The 21,773-nt window shown below is 44.0% G+C and overlaps 1 protein-coding gene across 5 annotated transcripts in view; it reads right to left on the bottom strand.

The window, feature by feature from the left end:
* The window catches only part of TEX264 (testis expressed 264, ER-phagy receptor), a 271,615-nt gene that overhangs the window by 169,571 nt on the left and 80,271 nt on the right, over positions 1-21,773 (bottom strand). For all 5 annotated transcript variants that reach the window (XM_084839685.1, XM_084839682.1, XM_084839686.1 and 2 more), the window contains one exon: positions 1,179-1,400. In XM_084839685.1, the coding sequence (XP_084695811.1) occupies positions 1,179-1,400 (222 nt within the window). The remainder of the gene's footprint in view (positions 1-1,178; positions 1,401-21,773) is intronic.

Raw genomic sequence — 21,773 nt, 5'->3', positions numbered from 1 at the left:
CCTAACCCTTCTAGGATACCTGAAAAGATGGTAAAGAAAGGTCTTTCACTGGTAGAGATGAGGAAAACTGCAAGGGAAAAATACAAGCTGACCTCATATTATGTTAACAGCAAACACTTCCAAACCAGGTAGAAGGCTTTATACAAAAACACAACTACTAACTTAGTTAATCCCAGGAGATAACTATTGATTTTGCAATACCGAGTGGAAAAAGATTCTGTGGCCTTAACATCAAACAGGAAGCTATTAAGGGTAAATAGCCTGCTACCTACTTAACAGCCAACCACAGTAGAAGAATTCAGGCTATGTGACCAGTTGAAAAAATATTATGTAAGATAAACGCCCTGTTGTGTTTCCCCGGCCGTGGGCTTCAACCTTTTAATTTAGAGGTGCCAAGATAGTGATAAATCAGACCCAGGTTTACTTACAAGGAACACTTTATTGAGTACAATCAGCACACAGGTGTACCCAATGGTTGGATCAGTCAGCTTCTCTGAGCCCAGAGCCATGGGGTACAATGGGTTTTATACCATACATGTTAGCAATGAGACAGCATAACAGCAGCAAGCACCACCTAGCGTTCATTCCCAGATGGAATGTGCTAGGGCGCGCTATTGGCCCTTTGACTAATCTTCACATGCTCAGAGGCTTCCTAGCAAGGGAATTGCACCAATAATGAACTTAAGCAAGCATTATGGATCTCTAGGCCGTTCTAACACTACAGGTGACGTGGTTACACTCCTGGGGCCAATACACCTGTTCAAATGTAATAACGGTAAACTGTGGATTAATTAACCCGATTTGCCACTGCATGTTCCAGCATATGCTGCCGCTGCCATTTTAAATATACAACTTGTGATTGGAGGTTGCTCCATGGTGTGCAAACCCAGACACTAAGGGTTAATTGTGGGTTAAACAACCTAAAGTTAACCTTATAATGATTTGTACGTTAACTCTGGGTTGTTTAACTCACAATTAACCCTTAGTGTCCAGGTTCACGGGTCATGGAGCAATCTCCAGTCAGGCTGATCGGAGGTTGCATATTCAAAATGGCAGCAGCACGCAATTCCACTGTTGCATGCAAACTGGGTCAATGTGTACCATCTGCATAAAGTCAAGAGGAGAGGACTTTAACCAGCTGGCTTAAAACTGAAGACTTGCTGCATAGGATCACTTACCTTGATGTATGTGTCAAGGCATGTGTGGACACGGTTCACTGCCAGATGGATGGACAGTGGAGTCGTGTAGGGGAAGGTTGCCATGACTACATGGCTTGGAGCTGGGAAATTGATAATCTTGAAACCAAACTTCAGGAACATGCGCACCACTTCCTCAGATGGCTTCTCATCTCCTTCACTCAGGATACTACCCACAGCATAGCGGCATTTCTCTGGATCTACCTATGAAAACAAATAAGGGCTGGCATTAGAAGATGAAAAGCTTCAAAGGTCCCAGAATGCTGCATTTACAATAATGGGATAATACCAGTCCTGCAATTCAATGACACTACAGATACCTTAAAACAGAGATGGCGCTGCAGAATACGTTCAGGGATTTCGGGAGATACCCAGAGATTTCTTAGCAAACAAATCAATGTTAAAGGTCACCCTAAAGGTCGACATTTTGAAAACCACTGCCTTAAGGGAAGTAAGGAAATACCAAAGTGGGTTTGAGAGCTGCTTCACATATTACATTTTCACCATATACCTGTTTCATACTGTAGTACGTACAAACATGGGTTTTTAAAAATACGGTATGTATGATGTGAACAAATGCCACTAGAAGCTGCCAAATTGCCAGAGCTCCCTGAGGCACACACCTGTACATATTGGAAGACTCATGGCTTCCATGGGCATCCAACTTCTGAAGCATTCCCAGGATTCTCCCTAAAATAGCATCTGTGGCAAAACTATGTCTTGCAACTACAGGCTAAAGGCAAGCAAAGGCAAACCAGCAGTTTTTACTGCTGATGTGATCCCCGAATAACATCTACTGACTAATGAAAACACAAAGCCATACAATTATTGACAATGTGAGTATTATTTGTAAATATAAATCTATATTGGTTATGCCATGCCAGTGTCACCCTCACTGAGGGATCCTGAGGAGCTGTGTACATTACAATAAGCATTTTGTTTTTCCAGTTTGGGGGTTGAGGTGCCTTATTTAGAATTTATCATTTCTGCTATACAAAAATAGCTCTTCACCAGCATCACAACATGGCAGGAAGCACAATAACAGGTTAAGCAAGGCCAGAAAATGACTTGCTCACAGCCATGAAGGGAGTGAATGGCAGAGGTATGCCCAGCTCTCACTAGTCCTACATCGTTGTTGTTTTTAAAAAAGGTTCTTTCTAGAACATAGAATAAAAGTTCAGCTTTATCATATAACTAAAATGAGGTGACTCGAGGTTTCATTTGGCCCTGGATCAGCCCTGGAACACATGAAGTCATAACGGATAGGAGAGTACCTACGAGAATGTGCCAAATAATCACAATATACACACCCAGGCACATGTGGATTTAGAGGGAAGCCTTTCATGTCAGAAGGGATTACTTCAAAATAGGCTTGAGCTTTCACACAGCACATTTTAGAAGTTAAGCAATGAAATCACTGGAACACTTGCTTGTATCATGTTTCTATGGCATTTGTTCACTGATAGTTTTGCCCTGGAGTAGTTGCCTGGCCTCTTGTCTGGCTTCAGTGCCTTTAGGAAAGTATCAAAAATCTCTGAACTGTGTTTCATGGGGGTCTATGCCTGTCACTGGATAAGTAAAAAGCAAACAAGCAACTCATTCACAGCACGCATAAGAAATAGCTGTGCTGGTCTGGATGGCAGCCCTGAGAATACCAGGAGCTTGTTTTAATATTCAGCTGGCAGGTCCCTAAAAGAGAGAGAGAGCGCACATGCGCGCACAAGCATGGTCCTTGGCTAGCAGGTAGAGCAGTGAAGCCTTTGAATTGGCAGCGGTTATGGCTGCTGCTGCCCACTTGTTGCTTCTCGCATAATAGACAGCTAATTGGCATTGCTGCTAATTGGTCTCTCTACTACAATTGGCATTGCTGAGTAACAAATGGATCCACAACTACAGAGGTTCACGAAGCTTTCCACCAGAGAATGTCAGGGGGCATTATAGACATTATTGTGAGGCATTTATTCACTTCATTGTTCATATGTGGAAGTTAGATTGTTCAGTATCTGACCCTGATGTTTTGGTCAGGTTCATTTATCAAGACAGAGGGCCAGTTTGCACATCATGGTGGCAAATCATGGCTTAATTAACTCACAATTAAGTTAATTAACTTAATTAATTAACTTAATTGTTAAGTTAATTAATTTAGGAGGCACGCTGCACATGAGCTGCTTCCATTTACTGTAAACAACCTCCAATGAGCCTGATCGGAGGTCGTCAGCGTGAAATGCAAACCCAGACTGATGGGTTGTTGAGGGGCTAAACAACCCAGCAGTTAACCCACCAAGGAATAATGGATCCACCTCTCAATCTCAGTAATTTTGGTGACTTGCCCACTCTAGCCCAAAGGTGCTGTTGGCAAATGCCAGGTCAGCTAGTAGAATAGGGTGTATCATCTCTGACCTGATCGCTGAAGAGCATGCTGACGTGGCCTGTGTCACCAAAACCTGGTTGGAGGAAGGGGAAGGGGGTAACCTCTCCCAAATGTGTCCACCAGGGTTTCTTGTGCAGCACCAAGCTCAACTGGAGGCGTGGGGTGGAAGGTAACCTTGGTCTATAGGGATTCCATCTCCCTGGTCAGATACCTCACCCAACAGTCAGCCGGTTTTGAGTTTATCTAGTGTTGGGCACCCAAGACAGGATTGGGATTTTGTTGGTGTACAGTTCACCCTGCTGCCTAACAGTCTCCCTGCCTGAGCTGACTGAGGTGGCCCTCAAATGTAGTACTGAGGACCCCAAAGCTTGTAGTCTCAGGGGACTTTAATATTCATGCCGAGACTACCTTGTCAGAAGTGCCTCAGGATTTCATGGCCATCATGTCAACCATGGACCTGTCTCAGATAATGTCTGGCCCAACACATCTGGCACGGAACACTTTGAACTTGGTTTTCTGTGCTGGATAGGAAGAAAATGATCTGTGGGTAGGGGAGCCAGTAGTGTCTCTATTGGCATGGATAGATTATTATCCATGCCAATAGAGAGCTTTGGCTATTGGGCGGTATAGAAATGAAATATTTATTTATTTATTTATTTATTTATTTCATTTCTATACCGCCCAATAGCCGAAGCTCTCTGGGCGGTTCACAAAAATTAAAACCAAACAACACACAATAAAACAATTTAAAATATATAGAACAGTAAAACCACAATATAACAATACAACCACAATAAAACCTAGCAGCAGTGCAGGAGTTTAAAATACAAATTTAAAACAACAAAGACAAAAATTTAGAAAGCTAAAATGCTAAAAAATAAATAAATATCGGATCAGTTTTGACCTTCACGCTACCTGTAACCTCTACAGGAGTGGGGGACCAAGTTTGACGGTCCTCCCCCAGAGGCTGATGAATCTGGATGGATTTCTGAGGTCTTCTGGGTATTATCCCTACAGGCTTAGCCAGTGGTCCTGCCAAGGTCCTGGTCACCACTTGGAATGATGAGTAACCCAGGCTATAGATATCATCATTACCAAACATCCTCAACCTAGTCATAGAAATGTGTCAGCTCCTTGGTATTCTGAGGATCTGAGGGCAATGAAACAACTGTGTCGATGATTTGTGCGCAAATGGCAAAGGACTTATAACAAATAAGATTAAACACAGATAAGAATCCATTTGCAATCTTATTCTGTGGTGGTGATGGTGGTTACTTCGCCGCCATTGCATCTACTCAGTGTTGGCCAGCACAGCTCTTTTGGGTGGTTAAAGGCCTCTTGGGTGTAGGCTCTGGAATATAACACCACAAACCCTCAAAGGCCCACTCTGAGCACTTTGCTAGAAATTTTGCAGATAAAGTCACTTGTATTTGTGCCAATTGGGATGCCATTGTTTTGACAGAGTCTGAGATTAATAGGGCTAATGCACCATCTAGTCATGTTATGGATACCTTTCAGCTTGTGCATCCTGAGGATGTGGAAAAACTGCTTGAAGGACTGAGGCCTACTACTTGGTCTTTAAATCCTTGTCCATCCTGGCTTGTGAAATCTGCCAGAGTTGGGCTGGGTACCTGGAACTCCAAGGTGGTCAATGCCTCCATGGGGGACGGTGAGGTTCCCACAACTTTGAAAGAAGCAGTGGTGAGGCCGTTGTTGAAGAAACAAAATATAGACCCTATGGTTTCAGATAACTACTGCCCTGTGTCAAATTTGCCATTCTTGGGTAAGATGCTGGAGCATGTGGCGGCCTCTCAACTCCAAGCAGTGTTGGATGATACTGATTACTTAGATTCATTCCAAACAGGTTTCAGGCCTGGTTATGGGATGGAAACAGCCTTTGTTGCCTTGGTTAATGACTAATGCCAGGGAACCTATGGCAAGAGTGAAATCTTGTTATTTTTTCTGCAGCTCTCAGCGGCTTTTGATACCATCAACCATGGCATTCTTCTGTATCTGGAGGAGTGGTCTCAGAAGTTGTGCTGGGACTTCTATTTTACCCCATGGCCATTAGCCTGTGAGGAGCCACAAGATACCATCCTGTCCCCCATGCTTTTTAACATCAAGATGAAACCTCTGGGGGGAGTCATCAGGAGATTTGGGCTGAAGAGTCACCAATATGCAGATGATACTCAGCTCTATCTCTAGTATCCATCTACACATCCCAGGAGGCTGCTGAACCAGTGTCAGAAGGCTGCTTTAGGGGGATGAGGGTGAAGGTGACACTTAACCCAGACAAAATGGAGGTACCATAGGTTGGGAAATCAACTACTCTGGATGGAGGTTTACAACTGGTTTTAGGTGGGATTGTACTCCCCCTAAAAGACCAGGTGCAAAATCTAGGAGTCCTCCTGGACTCTGCACTAACTGGGGAAGGCCAGGATTCCTGATTGTACGGAGAGTTCTACTTGTGTCCAAGTGAACGCAAGTAGAACCCCCTTTCAGACCTTGCCAATTCAATATGTCAAGGTCTGAACTGAGAGGTGGGGCCCGTACACTGTGAAGTGTAGGGAGTGGGGCCACCATGCATGGCCCGTTGCTCTACCCACTTTAAGCCCTCCCATGTTCAGGCAAATGCCTGAACAGAGCTTAACTGTTTGTTATCTAAGGCTCAGCTTTGTTCCAAAAATAGCAACAATGCAGGACGCTGTATATACAAGTTGTAGCAGGACAGTACTGGAAAGCACTCAATAAAAAGGAAAGGAAACATTTGATCTATTCAAAGGTAACATACACTTAAAGATAAACATAGCTTTTAAGGATCTATGCTGTATTACTCCTGTTCTTTTTAAAAACCAGTATGTTAAGAAGTGAATTAATGTCACCCATTACCCTCTGCTTAAAGATAAAGAAAGAGGGCTGTTTATTCAATCATGCACGATGGAAGTGGTAACGGCAAAAATAACATCCAGGCGTTCTGTCACCCAACCAAAAGATCCACCTGACTCTTTTCTGCACAGAAATATCCCCTTTGGCAATCTGTCAGAGTATGTATGTGAAAAATGTGTGGTTAGAGTAATCACTAAAGAGTCAAGCTTGAGGGAATCAGACAAAACAAACCATCCGTTTGCTTCTGTAATCTTTCTATAACCCCCCAGGAAGTGCTCAGCAGAAACACACGTCACATCACTCCTGCCAAGAAAGGTGATCCAATCTAACCATCATGAGCAATGGGAATTGTGGTCAGCGATGCAGGGCTTTGAGGCAGAGGACTTCAGAGCAGAGTAATGAGAATGACAGGATTTGCCTAGCTATAACTTAACCTGCAACTGCTATATTCTCAAGCAATGTTTCTCTACTAACTAAGGCAGCATTTCTGCTAAATGCTACAGCTGGAGCTGGAGCTGGGCAGAAAGAAGACCGATCATTATTACCAGCCTGTCTCTGGGTTCAAAAAGGAGACTGCACAAGAATCACTTCCACCCTCGCCTTCTCTGACCTCCCAGTGGAACCTCAAACACTTTGGATCCCCATATGAGAGGCTGGAAAGTTTGCTTATCACACTTCACCTGAAAGCTCATCTGTCTGCAGGGCTCAGAAGAACATGCAGTTCAGATCACAATCGTACGTAACTAGCCACAGAACAATACTAAGGAACAAAGGATGGAAATCAGGCACTTGGGTAGCCACTGCACACCACAGCTTCCCATTTCCATGCAGAGACAGACCCAACAGCAGGAATGGCACCCACTTCTAGTGTTCCCAGCTCCACTTCCCTGCAATGTCTAGTATAATTCACCATGTGATGTGATGTCATCACACTGAGTTTTCATGCCCCCACCAACAGCAGCCAATGATGTTGAGCCCATGGTCACAATGGCCTGCTCAGAAGCAGAAAAACCAATTTTTCTGGCCATTCATACAAATGACCACTTTTGTAGCCAAAAGGATTTGAATCAAGTTGTTCAGAGGCTGAATAATCCTCTGCGGTGCAAATCACCCTTATCTAGAGAGAGTTTAGTCCAGTAATGAGGGATCAAAACAGAAGCAAAGCGTTCAAAGAATTCTCACTCCTTTCAAGTATTAACTTGGCTTTGTCCAAGTTCACATTTCAATAGTTCCCCTTCAATCAGGTCAAGATTTTAGTTGTAATTTAAAAGCTTAAAATGTTAACTTCAGTTCTGAAGAAGGAACAGACTCAATACTGTTGGTCTCCAAACAACTTGATGAGACTCTCAATATTTGAGTGGTAGAAGAACTGGGGGAAGAACATTTATTGTTTCTCTAAATCAGCGATGCAGAACCTCAGGCCCAGGGGCCACATCCATCCCTCTCAGGTTCACCAGAAGGCCACACCCCTTCTCCGGATCCCACCCTCTTTCCCCCAACTACCAATTGATCAGTGGCTTCCTGGCTTTCATGCAGTTTTTTCCCCATTCTAAAATGTTGGCATGCTTTCCTAAGGCTTAGTTACTGTCAGTAAGAGCTTTAAGCTAAAATATGCTGGCATTTTTGGTCCCACACCTTTTTTCTTTGCCTCCACCCAGCACTGAAATGCACCCCCCCCCCCCGGGCTTCTCTGAAATGGAATTAAGCCCTAGTGTGAAGGAGGTTCTGCACCCTTGCTCTAGATAGACTTTCAAGAGATAGAAAAGACACAAGACATTTAAAGGTATCATTAAATGCCCATTGCATCCCTGAGTAGTGAGAAGCCCAGAGGCATACTACAGAGCTTAATTTTCTTTGGATAAGAAAAACACTAGAAATTTATGTCTTTATTTTTTAATTCATGCATATACAAACATAGAATATTAAAAGTAAAAAGAGACTCCGACAGGAAAAGCAGCACGTCCATTTATCCCTGCATCAAATTCCTAGAGAGGGCCCTGGCATGCCAAAATATTTTACTTTCCATCAACTCAAAGCTCCCTTTCTCCCCCTCTATTATTCTGATCTTCATCTCCATTCAAACTGCAAAACTGGCACTAAACTTTCTTTGCCCATATCTTTCACTCAGAGGGGCGGCATCTTCCCAAATACTGATGGGTACAATATTTCTCAGCTATTGGGAAAATATCTCTGGTCATAAATGACTGTGAAAATTATTTTGTTAAAGTCCCTGGCCATCTCATCCGTTGGCTATTCACATTAACCAAGGTGGCAAAATTCACAATAACTTTTTCTTTCACCTTGATGTCTTGAATGGAAGATAAGACAGTTTATCATCAAATATATTAATGCTGAAGAAACAAGTAACAGAAACATGGGTGTGCTTTTTGATGAACAGAAGGATACTTTATATAAGGCCAACAGACCATCAAGTCTCAATCTCTATAGCCATCTGCAGTCTGGCTGAAAGTATCCCATCTTTCAGCATTCTCAAATTGCTTGTTTACAGAAGGGTACTTGATTAGTACATGTTTTTAAAATGTTAGTATATCCTCTTCACAAAAAGAAACATTTTCAGTTCCCACGAATGCAAGCCAATATATTCTTTTCAAGTTGCAATGACTACGTTCCAGCCAGCTCTTCTGTAATTCCTTGTGTGACAGACTGCAGGTTTAATAAAGTGGAGCCCGTACTTTGAACCTAGCCTTGATAGTGTGTGAGATCCTCCCAAATTTTCCCTTTGAACAGGATGCCAGGAGGTGTTATATTCAATAACTCTGCGTGGGAGAAGAGTCCATTTATGAATGCCAGAAGAGTAAGCATGTATATAGCATATCATAGTTTTATCCTGCCCTTCCTCCAAGGAGCTCAGGGGAGCACACATGGGGACATCTCCATTTTTATCCTCAAAACCATCTTGTGAGGTAGGGTAGGCTGAGAGATGGTAACTGGTCTAAGGTTATCCAACGAGCTTCATGGCTGAGTTGGGATCTGGTCCTCCAGTTCAAGCCCAACATTCTAACCATCACACCACAGTGCCTACAAATTACTTTATAAAGTAGTAAAATCGGGGTGGGGGGATTACAATCCAGGAAAGTTCTGGGGGAAATTTGCATTGAGGCCTGCATGTCATAAAGTAGAATTTCTGCTCCTTTCACAGAAGTACCACAAACTTGCAGAAACGAATTGTGCCTGATTTTCTCTTTCTTATATACCCTCTAACTCTCCTTCTGCTACTGTTCATATCTAAAAATGTCAGCAATCTGTGCAGGGTTTAAAAGAGAAATTCCACTAGTATTTCTAGAGAGAATAGCCTGGTTAGCACATCTATTGTTTGACTGCTATACCCAAAATGATGGTGATGATCGAGGAGTATGAGTATTCCTCGCTTGAGCTAAAATTGCTTAAGTTCCTTATGTAGGCTGTAACATACACCAACTCAGTAGATATAAAGAGAAACTCAAAGATGTAACACTCAGTAGAGGTTACATATTTTTCCCACATACAAGATGCTCATTCCATTCATCCACAGTCCCAACAGATTCATGAAGAAAGGCAAATATGTTAATAAATAAATAAAAACATACGCTCCTACTTACATAATGGCTACAGCAGTAGACTGATAGAAATGGAACTGGAAACACCCACAATTAAAAGGTTTAAAAATGGGAAAGTAATTGTACAGCCATAGCTCCACAGATAGCTCACAACACTTTCTCACTGAACTGTTCTTCACGTGGCTGTTGAACCGCTGTATCTGCTTTCGGTTTCATTGCAAAACTGAGATCTGAGCACTACACAAGAGCATTTCCTTTTCTTGCTTTCCCGCTACATAAGAGGTGGCACTGTGGTATAGCAGAATAGCACAAATACACAAGTGAAAAAGTGGCTTCTTTTGCTTTCACAATTATATGCTGCATTTTCTCTGCTCTAAAAAATCTTGCCAAAAGTGCTTGATAGACACAGAAGCTAAACTGGAAGGTCATGACATCATGTGAACAACCATGAGTAGGGAATGATGACCATGTAGAAAACGCCTCTTGTAGAAAAGCCCACTGCAGCCTAGGGATACAGCAGGAACTGTGAACAGCAGAGAGGACACAGCAGCGTTCCTTGACTCTGACTTCTTGAGCTCTTGGGTGTCTACCATTTTCCTTATGTCAACTTCAGAAATAAATAGTATTTAAGAGTCAATACAAACAAGCCATAAATGTCAGCCAACTTCCTTCTTATGAAAGTGTCCCAAACATCAAATTAGGGATAAAACTGAGCAGGCATCCATGAAAAAAGGTATGTTTAGGTGAAGAGGTGGATTGCCAGATGAAGCATGTCCTTCAAGCCCCCACACCCCAGGTTCTTTAAGCTACAAGGGATCCTTAAAGGATCCCGAGGCGGAAGTGGGGACACTGGGCTTGGAGCACCATTCTAAGTTCTGTTTCCTCCCCCTTAATGCCCAAGGCTAAAAGGAAGCAAGCTGCTTACCTAATTTCCATACCCAGTTGCCAAGGGCTCATATTTATATGCTGTATTCTGTGGGAAACATTCTCTATCAGCACGACACCAGCACATATGTGCAAGCCCTATCAGTTTTGAGATTTGTGAGGGAGAGCGGGAGGGTATTTTGTAAAGTTAGAAAGACCCACTCCTTTCCTGTCCTCCTTTTTGCCCCCAAAGGCCAAGTTTGGCAGTGGGTTTGGGACCACATGCTGGTAAAGGGCATGGCCAGGGTTGGTGTCCCCTTGCCCACCCCCACTTACAAACACACACACACAGCCTTCCACTCACACATACACATACACACACACACACTTTATCATGTGCGCGCACACACACACACACACCTAGAGACAGACACAGTCTTCTTTCTTGCCATCCCCTCAAAACACACACACACACACACACTGAGACTATCCCTAAGTTTAAATTCCCCCTTCCCATTGTGCATCCACCTGTCCACACTGCCTAGTCAATTTATGCTGGGAAAGCACCACTCACCTGAACAGCAGGGGGTATGCAATTTAAATGGGGAGTGTGGAGTGCAGAGATGTCTCTCCCCACAAACCATCCTCCCTATCACAATTGCACTCACCCCAGCCCACCAAACAGAGGAGTGGCAGCCCAGGTAGATGGCAGTTTACATGAGAAGAAAGGGTCATTCCTACACACTTCCTCCCCATCACAATCCTGCTACCCCAGCCCACCAAGCAGCTGAGCATCAGGTTTGCAAGAGGAAAGTTTGGAGGCCTGGGCACCTGTGGCGGGCCGCACTTAAGGACCATATGCGGAACATGGGTTGCCCACCTATGGTGTTGAGCAAGGGTAGGCAACCTGGTTTTTTTGGACTTCAACTCCCATATGCCCTAGCCAGCATGGTCAAAGGTCAGAGATTCTGGGAGTTGTAGTCAAAAACATCTGGAAGGCACCATGCTGCCTACTCCTGGTATAGAGGGATTAAGGAACAGTAATGGAAGTACTAACTTAAGTAGTAATGGAAGCCTATAAGGTTCCTGATTAGCAATTAGGGCCACTTTGGAAGCAATTAGGGCCACTCTGGCAACAGACTTGGAGATGGGAAGCTGGAGCTTTGGCCCTCAACCACTTACTCCATTTGTCAAACACTCAACTCCCACCCTTCCCACCCCTCTTTCACCTCTTGAGTTAGCAAGTGGGAGCTAGGTGGGGTGCTTTGGGCATGTTTCACTATACAGTCAGGGCCGGAAATACTGGAACAAGGATAACGGTTTTGGCAGTTGGCCTCCGTACACCACCACACTGAAGTTGAAAGGAAACACACCCAGATGGGAGCGAAGTCAGGACTTTCAGCTGTAATTCAAGGGGTTTGACAAAAGTGGGGCACTAACCATTCAGGAAGTACAGCCAGTGGCATACACACACACCCATCGTTGGTGGCTCATAAGTAATGGAATGAATGGCTAACAAGCAGTGCATGGCCAGGTATGGCCTGTTTCCTGGGTACCCTATGACCAATCAAGCAGAGAAAAGGCCTGGAGGTGGTTCTGAGTGTTATATTTGCATCTGGTAGCTGTTCACTGGAACTCCCAACATGAGGTCCAAAGAGGTGGCCATGCGAGTGAAGGAGGCCATCATTAGGTTGAGGAAACAAAATAAACCCATCAGAGAGACAGCAAAAACAGTGGGAGTGGCCAACACAACAGTTTGGAACATCCTGAAAAAGAAGGAATTAACTGGCAAGCTCAGCAACAGCAAAAGGTCTGGAAGACCATGGAAGACAACTAAAGTGGATGACTGCAGAGTGCTGCTCATGGTGAAGAGGAACCCTTTCACAACATCTAGCCAGGTCAAGAACGCTCTTGAGGAGGTAGGCATGTCATTGTCAACATCTACAGTCAAGAGACGGCTTTATGAATGTAAATATAGAGGCTACACAACAAGGTGCAAACCACTGGTAACGCTCAAGAACCGAAAGGCCAGATTAGCCTTTGCCAGCAAACATCTAAAAAAGCCTGCCCGGTTCTGGAATAAGATTCTTTGGACTGATGAAACCAAGATTAACTTGTACCATAATGATGGGAAGAGAAAAGTATGGAGAAGGAAAGGAACAGCTCATGACCCAAAGCATACCACATCATCTGTCAAACATGATGGAGGCAGTGTTATGGCATGGGCATGTATGGCTGCCAATGGAGCCGGGTCACTGGTGTTTATTGATGACCTGACTGCTGATAAAAGCAGCAGGATGAATTCTGAAGAGTATAGGGCTATACTTTCTGCTCAGATTCAGCCAAATGCTACCAAACTGATAGGACGCCGCTTCATATTGCAGATGGATAATGACCCAAAACATACAGCAAAAGCTACCCAAGAGTTTCTCCAGGCAAAGAAGTGGGCTGTTCTTCAATGGCCAAGTCAGTCACCTGATCTCAACCCAACAGAGCATGCTTCTCACTTACTGAAGACAAGACTGAAGGCAGAAAGACCCACACACAAGGCAGCTGCAGTAAAGGCCTGGCAAAGCATCTCAAGGGAGGAAACTCTGCATTTGGTCATGTCCATGGGTTCCAGACTTCAGGCAGTCATTGACTGCAAAGGATTTTCATCCAGGTATTAAAGGCAGTCCTTCAGTTTGAAATGATGTTGGTTTGTTCCATTACTTATGAGTCCCCAACAATGGGGTGGGTGGGGTATATGCCGCTACCTGTACTTCCTGAATGGTTAGTGCCCCACTTTTGTCAGACCCCTTGAATTACAGTTGGAAGTCCTGACCTCACTCCCATCTGGGTGTGTTTCCTTTCAACTTCAATGTGGTGGTGTACAGAGGCCAACTGCCAAAACAGTTATCCTTGTTCCAATATTTCTGGCCCTGACTGTATTTCCACACAACAGGAGCTATGGATACAGGGAATGAAAATGCAACTTTCTGAAGCCAAAACTCTCAGAGTTTGTCAAGTAAGTTTGTAAAGCAACCAATTACAGCACAGAGCCAACAGATTTCAGCAAAATGCAGCTCTTTGTATGCGGGTCCTATTATCAAGGTCTAGAGAATTCCTCTGAGCTACTCTGACTATACCTGGGGAAATGAGGCAGAAGGCCCCAGACAAACTATTCACTTAGTCACTTAGGGGGAAAGTGTTCCTAGAAGCTCATCTATCTGAATTAAATGGGTTGACAAATAGCTTCAGAGCACCAAGGCGAAACAATGTTCATGGCGGAGTGGTGTGTGTGTGTGCACGCCTGTGAGTGTCCGTCTGCAGGAAAATAGGGAAGACATACACAACAGAAATAAGTGTGGCAATCTGTGAACACAGATGGAGTAACCAAGAAGGAGAACCAATTCTTCACACAATCCTATCAAGAGAGGGGCTTGCCAATCACTCTAGATAGGCACACAGAGGATGTTATGCAATATTGTTAACTACCCATCCGTCAAGCACCTGTCATTCCTGTTCCTCACCTTGCCTTCTACTTCAGCCAAGCAACTCTCAGCTAATCTATAAGTTATCAGACATCACAAGCAGCACAGAGACTTTAATGATCAGCTGTTTCTCTAATCTGATTCTTTTCTATAGCCGCCATTCTACTTTCAGGCTCTTGCCTGGGCAAAAGACATTTTGACAGACATCACTTGTCACAACTGCAAAGTCTTGAATTTTCCATGTACTTTAGAAGGTGACCGAAGATCCAGTTCCTCATTCATCTCAAAACACTGGATGCCTCTAATTGGATTGTCTATTTGTAGACAAGTAACAAGATGAACTGTACTCCACTCTTCCACCCATGAACACAGGTTGACATATATATAATCACCCCACTATATCTTTACATTAACTCTGTCAGGTAAGTTAGGCTGAAAGAGTGTGACTCGCCAAACGCCACCCAATGGACAAGGACTCAAATCCAGGTCTTCCCAGTCCACATGTGACACTTTTATCTATTACACCACATTAGCTCTCAGCCTGCTTAGCTTAATCCAACTATTTATGTACATCCCAATTACTCCAGAATCTGAAGGTTTCACATTTATTAATGTATTCATCCTTAGACTCCAAGACAAGGACTCAGTATAGGTGGGAAAATCGAGCTCCATTCTGAAGCACCAGTATGAATACAGATTAGCTCAGCTTCCCCATGACTGGGGGATGATGGGTATTGTAGTCCAACATATCTGGAGGACACCAGGTTGGAGAAGGATGGATTAGACCAGGAGTAGGCAGCCCATCACCATAGCTAATGGTGAGGGATGATGGGAGTTATAGGCCAAAATATCTGGATGGCCACAAGTTGCCAACCCCTGCTTTAACTGATATGCCGCTGTTCTTTTGTGCAAAAGCTGATGATGGGTATTGTAGTCCAACATATCTGGAGGACACCAGGTTGGAGAAGGATGGATTAGACCAGGAGTAGGCAGCCCATCACCATAGCTAATGGTGAGGGATGATGGGAGTTATAGGCCAAAATATCTGGATGGCCACAAGTTGCCAACCCCTGCTTTAACTGATATGCCGCTTTTCCACAAAAGAACTACTGTTCAAAGCACCTCACAACATATAAAACAGAAACAGCAACACAGAGCATAGTATCAACAATAAGCATTCCATTAACAATATATCTAATATTGTTAATATTAGATTAACAATAATATTTCAAAATAAAACACATAGTTTAAAAAAATGTCTGCCTCATAAACCTAAAAATAAAGTATATCAGGGCAGTGACTGATATGGCATAGTGGCTAAGAGACTGAGCTACAAATCAGGAAGTTCCTGATTCAAATCTTACCTCTGCCATGTACTTTTTGGTGGCCTTAGGCAAACCACTCTCTCTCAGCCTCAGTTCCCACCCATCTGCAACATGATGGGAGTACCAGACCACCTTACCTGTCTCCTGAGAAACCTGTACGAGGGTCAAGAAGCAACAGTAAGAACCAGACATGGAACAACCGAGTGGTTCAAAATTGGGAAAGGAGTACGACAAGGCTGCATATTGTCACCCTGCTTATTTAACTTATATGCAGAGTACATCATGAGAAATGCCGGGTTGGATGAATCAGAGGTCGGAATTAAGATTGCTGGGAGAATTATCAACAACCTCCGATATGCAGACGATACCACCCTAATGGCAGAAAGCGAAGAGGATCTCAAGAGCCTCTTGTTGAGGGTGAAAGAGGAGAGTGCAAAAGCTGGTTTGAAACTCAACATTACAAAAACGAAGATCATGGCATCTGGCCCCATCACTTCCTGGCATATAGAAGGGGAAGAAATGGAAGCAGTGACAGATTTTACTTTCTTGGGCTCCAAGATCACCGCAGACGGTGACTGTAGCCATGAAATTAAAAGACGCTTGCTCCTTGGGAGGAAAGCTATGGCCAACCTAGACAGCATAGTAAGAAGCAGAGACATCACCTTGCCGACAAAGGTCCGTCTAATCAAAGCTATGGTTTTCCCAGTAGTAATGTATGGATGTGAGAGCTGGACTATAAGGAAGGCTGAGCGCCGAAGAATTGATGCTTTCGAACTGTGGTGCTGGAGAAGACTCCTACGAGTCCCCTGGACTGCAAGGAGGTCAAATCAGTCCATCCTAAAGGAAATCAACCCTGAGTGCTCATTGGAAGGACAGATAATGAAGGTGAAGCTCCAATATTTTGGCCACCTAATGCGAAGAGAAAACTCTCTGGAAAAGACCCTGATGCTGGGAAAGACTGAAGGCAAAAGGAGAAGGGGACGGCAGAGGATGAGATGGCTAGATAGCATCACCGATGCAATGAATATGAACTTGAGCACGCTCCGGGAGAGAGCGCAGGACAGGAAGGCCTGGCGTGCTATGGTCCATGGGGTCACGAAGAGTCGGACACGACTGAATGACTGAACAACAACAATACTCACTTACCTTACAGGGTTATTGTAAGGATTATAACTAGATGGTGTATGTATAGTGCTTTGAATATCTGAAAGTACTACACAAACGTTAAGCATTTAGTATTATTATTATCTCCGAGTGCAAGGAGCCCCAGTCACAAAGCGTCAGCAAACAAGCAAGTTAAGGATCTGTGCAATACAGCACTACAGTGAGGGAGCCAGGGCAGTCAACTCCTTCCTCCCTATTCCGTACTCACAGTAAGTAATTGTAAATAAATAACTATAAATAATTCCCCTACCTTCTCGTAGTAAACAACTAAGTTTTCCAGGGAAAACACACTCAAATTTAAAAAAAAAACAGTTATGAAGGTAGAAAGCCAGCAGGGGGGTGGGGGCTATCCAGTGTATCGCACTGAGTGCCGCATATACAACTATCTACCTGCTGGACAGAAGTCGTGGGTGTGTCCTCGGTGTAATGAGCTTCTGGCTCTCAGGGAACAAGTTCGTTCCCTTGAGGCCAAGGTTGCTGACCTGGAGAAGCTAAGAGAGGCAGAGAAGTTGGTGGATGAGACCTTCAGGGACCTATTAGCTGTGTCCCACTCCATGGGTGACAGCTCCTCTTCTGTCATGGAGAATGCAGGTCTCAGGGAAGGAGGGTTTCATTTGGAGGAAGAGAGAAATGATCCCTTAGAAGGGACCCATTCCTCAGAAGGCGAACAAATATCCTCTCTCACTGAGGATGTGCCTCTGGGGGCAGGGGGGCTTATGGTAGTGGGAAATAAGATCATTAGACACATAGACAGCTGGGTTTGTGATGGGCGTGTAGACTGCATGGTGAATTGCCTGCCGGGTGCAAAGGCTGCAGATATTACGCATCGTCTAGATAGCCTAGCAGATAGTGCAGGGGTGGAGTCAGTTGTCATGGTCCATGCTGGTACCAACGATGTGGGGAAAGGTAGTTGTGAGGTCCTGGAAGCCAACTTTAGGTTGCAAGGTAGGAGATTGAACAGGACCACCAAGGCGGCTTTCTCTGAAATGCTACCTGTTCCACGCGCAGCTAAGCAAGCGAAGCTGAGGAGTCTCACTGCATGGATGAGATAGTGGTGCAGGGAAGAGGGGTTCAGATTTGTTAGGCACTGGGGAACATTTTGGGACAAGCCAGGCCTGTACAAGGGGGACTGGCTCCCCTTGAACCAAAATGGGACCAGACTGCTGGCGCTAAATATAAAAAGGGTGGCAGAGCAGCTTTTAAAGTAAACCCTGGGGGAAAGCTGACAGGAGCTGGGAAGCATCCGGTTCAGGTTAAATCATCCCAAAGGAATGAAGCTGAAAATGTTTTTGATTGCCCAAATGTCAAACAGGAGGAAACAGGCCAGGAGCACATGTTAGAACATAATAGCCAATCAAAGGGGCCAGCCTCCCATAGCAAAAGATGCACATGCCAGAGGCATCTGGGGAGGGATACCATGTATAGGTGTTTTTATGGAAATGCTAGAAGCCTCTGAGCCAAAATGGGAGAGTTGGGGTGCTTGATTTTAAAGGAAAACCTGGAGATAGTGGGCATTACAGAAACCTGGTGAAGTGGAAAGAACCAATGGGATACAGTCAAACTCTATGGGAAGGAAAGGGAAGGGCATACTGGGGGAAGTATTGCCCTATACATCAAAGAGGGCATAATGTCGAGCACACTAAACACCTAAAAGGGGTAGGCTCTTCCACAGAAGCACTGTGAGTGACAATACCAGGCTCCAAAACTAATTTAGTGCTAGGAATGTGCTATCGTCCCCCAGACCAGAATGCTCAGAGTGACCTTGGGATAGAAAACGAAATCAGGGAGACCTCCAAACAAGGAAGTGTTGTAATAATGGGAAACTTCAATTACTCCCACATTGATTGGATAAATGCATGTTCTAGTCATGACAAAGAGGTTAAATTTCTCAGTGCCCTAAACGATTGTGCCCTAGAACAGTTGGTTATGGAACCGACCAGAGGGGAGACGACCTTGGATTTAATCCTAAGTGGTATCACCCAGGACCTAGTACCAGATGTAAATGTTGTTGAACCAATTGGGAACAGTGATCACAGAGCTATCAGATTTAATATATATTTAAGTGGAAAATTGCCCAGGAAGTCCAACACAGTCACATTTGACTTCAAAAGAGGACACTTCTCTAAAATGAGGGAACTGGTGAAAAGGAAAAGGGGGAGTCAAGAGGATTAAATCCCTTCAAAATGCTAGGAGATTATTCAAAACCACAATAACAGAAGCCCAGCTAAAATGTATACCACAGGTTAGGAAAGGCAGCACCAAGTCCAACAGGTCACCGGGGCATGGTTAACGAGCAGTGTTAAGGGAGCTATTAGAGAAAAGAGGGCTTCCTTCAGAAAATGGAAGTCTTGCGCCAGCGAGGAAAACAAAAGGGAGCACAAGCTTGCACAAAGGCGATACAAGCAGACAATAAGAGATGCAAAAAAAGCATTTTGAAGAGCATATCGCTAACAACAAGGCCAACAATAAAGAATTCTTTAAATATATCAGAAGCAGAAAACCAGCTAGGGAGGCAGTTGGACCACTGAATGACAATGGAGTTAATGGAGTACTGAAGGAGGACAAGGAGATTACAGAGAACCTGAATGAATTCTTTTCATCTGTCTTCACTGCAGAAGATATAGGACAGATACCTGTACCTGAACTGATGTTTTCAGGAACGGAGTCTGAGGAACTGAGGCAAATAGTAGTGACAAAAGATTAAGGTCTCAAACTTATTGATAAACTGAAAGCAAATAAATCCAAATGGTATCCAAATGGTATCCATAAATCCAAATGGGGTCCAAATGGTATCCATCCTAGGGTTCTCAAAGAACTCAAAGATGAAAGTGCTGATCTTCTAACCAAAATATGCAACATGTCCTTAAGATCAGCCTCTATACCAGAGGACTGGAAGATGGCCAATGTAACATCAATTTTCAAAAAGGGATCCGGGAAATTACAGGCTGGTTAGCTTAATGTCTGTTCTGGGTAAACTGGTTGAAGGCTTTATTAAAGATAAAATTAGTATAGAAGGACAAGCCCTGCTGAAAAAGAATCAACATGGCTTCCACAAAGGTAAGTCCTGTCTCACTAACCTTTTAGACTTCTTTAAGAGTGACAATAAACATGAAGACAGGGGTTTACTTGGACTTCCAAAAGGCTTTTGACAAAGTCCCTCACTAAAAACTCCTGAGCAAACTTAGCAGGCATGGAATAACAGGACAGGTCCTCTTATGGATCAGTAACGGGTTAAACAACAGAAGGCAAAGAGGAGGAATAAAGGGTAAAGTCTCCCAATGGAGGGAAGTAAACAGTGGAGTCCCACAGGGATCTGTATTGGGATCAATGCTTTTCAACCTGTTCATAAATGATCTGGAATTAGGAGTGAGCAGTGAAGTGGTCAAGTTTGTGGATGACACCAAATTATTTAGGGTGGTTAAAACAAAAAGGGACTGTGAAGAGCTCCAAAAGGATCTCTCCAAACTGGGAGAATAGGCATCAAAACGGCAAATGCGGTTCAATGTAAGCCAGTATAAAGTGATGCATGTTGGGGCAAAAAATCCCAACTTCAAGTAGCCTGATGGGATCTGAGCTAGCAGTGACCAACCAGGAAAGAGATCTGGGGGTTGTGGTGGACAGTTCAATGAAGATGTCAACCCAGTGTGCAGCCACTTCTAAAAAGGCAAACTCCATGTTAGGCATAATTAGAGAAGGAATTGAGAATAAAACTGCCTGTATACAAATCTATAGTGCGACCACACTTGGAATACTGTGTACAGTTCTGGTCACCACATCTAAAAAAAGATATTGTAGAGCTGGAAAAGGTGCAGCAAAGAGCAACTAAAATGATCAAGGGACTGGAGCATCTCTCCTATGAGAGAAGGTTACAACAGCTGGGGTTGTTTAGCTTGGAAAAAAGGAGGGTAAGGGAAGATATGATAGAAAATTATGCATGGTGTGGAGAATGTGGATAGGGAGACATTTTTCTCCCTCTCTCAAAAGACTAGAACCCGGGGTCATCCTATGAAGCTGACTAGTGGGAGATTCAGGACAAATAAAAAGTACTTCACACAGCACATAGTTGAACTATGGAATTCGATACCACAGGATGTAGTGATGGCCATGAAATTGGATGGCTTTAAAAGGGGGTTGGACAAATTCCTGGAGGGAAAGGCTATCAATGGCTACTAGTCTTGATGGCTATATGCTACCTCCAGTACCAGAGACAGTGAGCCTATGTACACCAGTTGCTGGGGAACATGGGTGGGAGGGTGCTGTTGCGCTCATGCCCTGCTTGTGGGTTCCTGGTTGACATCTGGTTGGCCACTGTGTGAACAAAATGCTGGACTAGATGGGCCCTTGGTCTGATCCAGCATGGCTCTTCTTATCTGGCATGCTAGCTGATAGCAATGCTAATTAAAGGGCGAAACCTGGGACAGAAGCTGAAGACTTGCGTGAAACTGTTTACTGCCAGTAATTCAATAAAACACAAGCTTCCTTGCTTCTGGGCACTCCAGGCTGGGCATTTAGTGAGGGACTCAAATATCCAAACCCAGAAAGAAAACTTACATAGCTTTTGCTTTTTGAGTACTAGGACCATTCTTCAAATCCATCCCTTTTGTCCACTCCTTAAACTTTCCAAGGGTACCTTAGGCCAAGTTTCAGAAAATTTGGGTTCAGCACACCTAGCCCAATAATAATGCTTAGCATTTACACAGCATTGTTGAGTGTTCCGAGAGCTTTACATAGATTCTCTCACTAATCCTTACAAAGTGCCCAGAATTATAGGCCAGTATTATCCCCACGTTGCAGGCTGGGAGATGTGGGGTGGAACCTGAGGTTGGAAGACAGTAGCATGCCTAAGATTAGCAAATCCATTAATGGCTGAGGTGACATTTGAAGCAGGGTCTTCCCAGCTCACACTCTCTAGCCGCTATACTACACCAAATTAAGTT

This window comes from Heloderma suspectum, chromosome 2, assembly GCF_057233095.1.
Source record: "Heloderma suspectum isolate Gila_16-S chromosome 2, 16-S_ref, whole genome shotgun sequence".
Taxonomy (NCBI): domain Eukaryota; kingdom Metazoa; phylum Chordata; class Lepidosauria; order Squamata; family Helodermatidae; genus Heloderma; species Heloderma suspectum.
The sequence above is the reverse complement of the archived record's forward strand: the minus strand, read 5'-3'. Positions and strand labels throughout refer to the sequence as shown.